Source organism: Buceros rhinoceros, unplaced genomic scaffold (genome assembly GCF_000710305.1).
Source record: "Buceros rhinoceros silvestris isolate BGI_N320 unplaced genomic scaffold, ASM71030v1 scaffold6613, whole genome shotgun sequence".
Lineage (NCBI taxonomy): Eukaryota > Metazoa > Chordata > Aves > Bucerotiformes > Bucerotidae > Buceros > Buceros rhinoceros.
The window spans coordinates 1-4,906 of record NW_010402914.1 but is presented as its reverse complement, the minus strand read 5'-3'; the positions used below and the strand labels follow the sequence as shown (position 1 = coordinate 4,906).

Below are 4,906 nucleotides of genomic sequence, written 5' to 3'. Positions count from 1 at the left end.
CCAGCTTCCACCGCAGATTTAAGGGGTCCCGTTCCCTTCAGCAGCATTGTTTCCCATCCAGAACAGAATCCTTTTTCGTGCAAAAAGCAGCCACAGAAGAAATGAAGGTGCTTGGGAACATCAGTTCAGGAGAATACTCCATATTCCGGCAGAGCTCCTCTTTGGCACATGAAATAGGGTTTCCAAACTGTCCCATTTCAGTAAAGTTGCTTAAAATGAATGTTCACAGAATGAGAAAACTGTAAAATATTGCACATATTCCAGTCAGTACACGTTAGCACTATTCCTCTAAATCTTAAATACACAAAGTAACTTCCTCTGAGTCTGTCAGCTGATGTGCTTAAAAAGGTCTAGATTTTTGAGCATGTCAAGCAAAGTATCAGATGGGGGAAAACCTCCAACCAGACAGAAAGTCCTCAAAATAAAATGCTTTAAAATAATAATTAACCACGTGGGTACCCAGTATACAAGGATTCACTAGCCCCCAAGACATCCAACCCAGAGACCACAGTCCAGACATCTGTAACCAGTTTACAGAGGACAGACAATAGGAATTTGACTCCCAAGAGCACCCGACTGCCACCCGCCCCAGTTGTCTTACGTCTGTGTTTATCCAAAGAGCAACAGAGTGGCAACGCCAAACATCAGCTCATCCTTCTGGGAGAAAGGAGCTGCAAAACCTACGTTTCTCGTCCCACTACAAAGAGAGCACAAACCTTTTGGCCAAAGCAGCAATAAAGCAAAGTGGCACGTCAGACATCTGGCAGTCAAACAGCCTTTTTCTAATTTGCCAAATTGAAAAACGTGGCTGCTTCCAAGTTTGGCCTCTGCGTATTTTCCCTGTGGGCTCAGAATCAGACACAAGAGGAAATGAATCCTTGTCACAGTATTTTACGAAAAAGATAAAGTTGTAAAAAACCACACATTTCAAAAACAATTATACTGGATATCCACCAGTTTTCAGGAACTGGAAGCAATAAACATCAGCGCACAAATACGGTATTTTAGCATCTGAACCATTCCTCGGAGGGGGTGATTTCCTCCCTCCTTTCATAACAAGTAGAAAACTGCTAACGAGCCCAGTAACTCCCATTCGAGTACTTCATGCAATGGTACTGGGAAGTCTGGTAGCAGGAAGTTTCTCTAAGTATCACATTTGAATCAAAGCCTCACGCAGGTACTCAAATGGTTTCTAACTCGTCTACAAATGCAAACTACATCTTGGTTTCTGTCGTGTTCATGCACCCCGAAAGACTTAAACCCCACCTTAAATTGCTTTATCATTTAAGAATACATAATTTAAACAGTTATAGAAATATAACATTAAAAAATTTCCTTCAGAACTTCAACAATCAGGTTATAAAATATACAACAGTCAAAATGCACAATGAAAATAAAAGTCAGAAAGTATAAGCACAAGCAGCGGTTGGCCAGTTACTATACTATCACGTATATACCACCTGTCTAGAGTCAGCCTTCGCTCTGAAGAGCCTGCTTTGGTTTGACTGAAGACGGCAGCTATCCCTGCACGATAGCGCTTGGGCAGCAGAGGAGAAGTCTTAGTCACTTACCCTCAGAGGCTACCCTTTGATTAAAAGAGTACAGAAAAGAAAAGTCAAAACTGGTTCTCTGCACACAGGTCACAGTACCAGACAGTTCAGTCAGCAGAAATATGATCTTTGGATTCACTCAAGGTTTTTAAACCACAGTGTTGTTAAAAAGCATCATTTTCTAAAAGCATTACGTGTTTAAGTTTAAGACCTGGAATTTTACATGAGCTTCCCATCCCCAAGCAAATCTTTACTGTAATGAGAGCATCAAGGCAGAGGACCTTTCTTGGCAAACACGAAAACACTGAGTTTGTCCAGTCTTAGGAGCTACATCTTGCATTATCCATATAGATAAAAGGAATTTATCTGTGCTGAGTTTTTGATACACTTGTGATGAAGCTCAAGCCCCAAGAAAAGCCATTTCCCAGCATGGGTCACACACTTTAACTACAGTTTTCTCTGAAGGAAAAAAAAACAAAACCCCAAGGAAACGCTCTAAACCACTCAACATTTCCCCTTCAACTGAAAAGTGAAAGCAGAGAGGAGGGAAGTGAAAAGTCAGGGTGGAAAGCTACCTTACCATTAAAACAGCACCTCTAACTTAAGAGGCCGATCAACATTGGGGTAGTAGTTTGGGGCACGCCAAGAAACACCGGAGCTGTCTGGTGTGGCCCACAATCTTTCCTGAGCAATGCTGCCCAGTGCCTCAAGTGACATATTTCTGCTACTGCCCCTGCTGGTCTCTTAGAACAAAGAAAATCAACTTACCATGAGGTCTGGACCAGGTGTTGGTTACGTTCACATTCTAATACCTGAAGGTACATAACGATTATCTGGAAGATACGGGTTATTGAGTTATTAACAAGAATCTCGAGAGCCACCTACTTATTTCAGAGGGACATCCATGAGGCATCTGTCAATCTCTTTCAAGTTCTAAACCACTCAACCAGATCTGACCTTCCTAGCTCTCCGTCTTCTGAGCTCAGGCACCATGCTAGGCATCTAGATGTCTTGTCTTCAACTCTTTTCAAGCTAGGAACGCTCTCCTATACAACTCACGACTCCTTTCAGCTGTAACTTGGAGAAAACGTTGCTAGCTGCAACAAGCAGTAACACAGCATAACAGTACTGGCAGAAAACAGCTCTAACATGGTGTGTCGCTGGTTCATTCAGTTCTAGGTTCTTTTCTTAGGTTTGAAAGGAAAAAAAAAAGGGTGCAGATACGACGACTACTCTAACAGCAAGAGTTCATACCAATGAACAGACAGTTGTCCTTGGGGGCACTGAAAACATGAGTGAACTCTGAAATTCAGCCCAGCAGGCTTCAGCAGAAGACTTCAAGACAGCAGTAACTTTGAGAGGAAGAAAGAGCAACATCTCCAGCTTTGCTGGCACAGAAGTAGGAGGTTCTTTCCCAACACCTAAGGCATAATGCCAACAGTACTGAAGCCCCAACTCAGACCTCTGCAGTAGTTGCATCTTCTGAGTATCATCCCAGTCTGACACGTGATGCTTAAATACCGGGAACTGTCTCATTTCTAGTCAAGCCCTTCACACCTGAGTGCATTTTTCAGACCACAAAAACACAGCTCCCTAGCTCACGCAGGTTCATGACCTCAGCCTGTTTCCAGGAGGAGCCATCAGGACACGGTGTTTCCGATACAGGCATCACAGCCCTGGGGCTCCCATTTCCGTTCAGCTTAGGAATCTGCATTTAGCTGATGTTTTCTAACACCAAAGCTACCTACTTCTATCATTTGACTTCAAGACACACTTAGCATCTGCATCCGCCTCCAGTCGGCACTCAGCAGCGATACACCACCAACTAGTAAGAATCTCTTAAATGAGAAAAGAGACACGGGGGTCACAAGCAGCTGAATTTACTGGGCTGAATTATCTAGTGCTCTCGCTTCCACATGGTAAGGAGGCTACTCAAAGCATTTACAGTGAATGAAACACCGGTTATAAAGTGAACTTATACAGTACAAACCTTGTGAGGGTGCTTTACGTGGACGCAAAATCCCAACTCCTTTAACACTCTTCTTTCCGCCTTAATAATTTGATTCTTCAAGTTCACATATTCTTGATCCAGTATTAGAGGCACAGGTTTTCTGCAAGACAGTTTCAAACACTGAAGATAATCTTCACCACAAAGAGCGCCCACGTGCAGGTTGCATTTGTGTAAAAATAAGAGACATCGCTATTCATAACACCAAAAATATTTACTTAATAAATTAAGGTGAGACCTCTCCAAGACGTTCACCCACTTATGATACGGGGAACCACGGGCCCATGAGATTTAGTAATTAAAATACAACAGAAACACTTCAGATTGTATCAAAGTCTGAACTTACTTTTTTTCCCGTAGGTGTCTAAGACGATGGAACACATTAATTACATCCCTTATGCGCCGTGGGGCTTCCTCGATCTTGGATGCCAGATGAACGCAGGCCATCGACACATGCTGAAATATAAGCATTGCAAGATACTGAGGTTTTGCTCAAATCAGGGGCTGATTGCCTCCAACAGCTTAAGGAGGGATAACAAGAGAAAATGGTGGTAAAACAAAAAATCCTAGAAATCTGGCAAAATCAGCACTATGTAGCTTTGTAAAATGATATTGATGGACAAGTAAAATTCACAGGCCAGTTGCCAACCCTCTGATCCCATCTAAGGTGGCCAAAACGGATCAATATGAGATAACATTTGTAGCCATATGCATATTTTAGTGTGTTCTTACCTCCATGGAATGCTTCACAAAGGACTTGGTATAAAAAAACCGCTGAAATAGCACCTGTCCTGTAGCCATAGCCACCTAAAAAGGAACCGACCACAACAGGGGTTAACAAAACAGCTACCAGTTCCAGAGATAACTTTCCTAGAATGATTTCAACAGATTTAAAACCCAGAAGAGTAGCTGAGCTATATTTAGGTGTGGGAGTAGGTTCAGTGGTATCTGAAGAAAACTAGCACCCCTACCTCAGAGACAAATTAAGTTGCCCAAAATGTCATCAGCACCACAAACACTGAAAGTCGAATACATCCTTTAACTGAGACCTTCTATGAAGCACGAAAACATGCTCCAACTGAAATAAAACCAAATAGCCCCAACACTAGAATCCAGTAAACCGGAAACTTGTGGCAGTATGCCAGGAACACTTTACTTTTTCGGCACGGAATCTAACCCCGTCACGGAGCAGCCGAGACTCGGTACCAGGACCCCTGGCAAGTTTTACACCGAGAGAGCAACGAGGCTGTTTGCGATCGCAGTTCGCCGAGAAACAAAACCTTTCCGAAGTCTCTCCGGTCCAAAGGACTTTAACAATTCCTTCTCCCCACAGGCCCCGATCCGAGTA

The 4,906-nt window shown here is 43.0% G+C and overlaps 1 protein-coding gene across 1 annotated transcript in view; it reads right to left on the bottom strand.

The window, feature by feature from the left end:
- Positions 1-4,359, bottom strand: part of CCNL2 (cyclin L2) — a 7,101-nt gene extending 2,742 nt beyond the window's left edge. The window contains exons 1-4 of the mRNA XM_010132793.1: positions 4,291-4,359; positions 3,905-4,014; positions 3,541-3,661; positions 2,319-2,383 (exon numbers count right to left, since the gene is read on the bottom strand). Of these exons, the coding sequence (XP_010131095.1) occupies positions 2,319-2,383; positions 3,541-3,661; positions 3,905-4,014; positions 4,291-4,359 (365 nt within the window). The remainder of the gene's footprint in view (positions 1-2,318; positions 2,384-3,540; positions 3,662-3,904; positions 4,015-4,290) is intronic.
- Between the last annotated feature and the right edge of the window lie 547 nt (positions 4,360-4,906).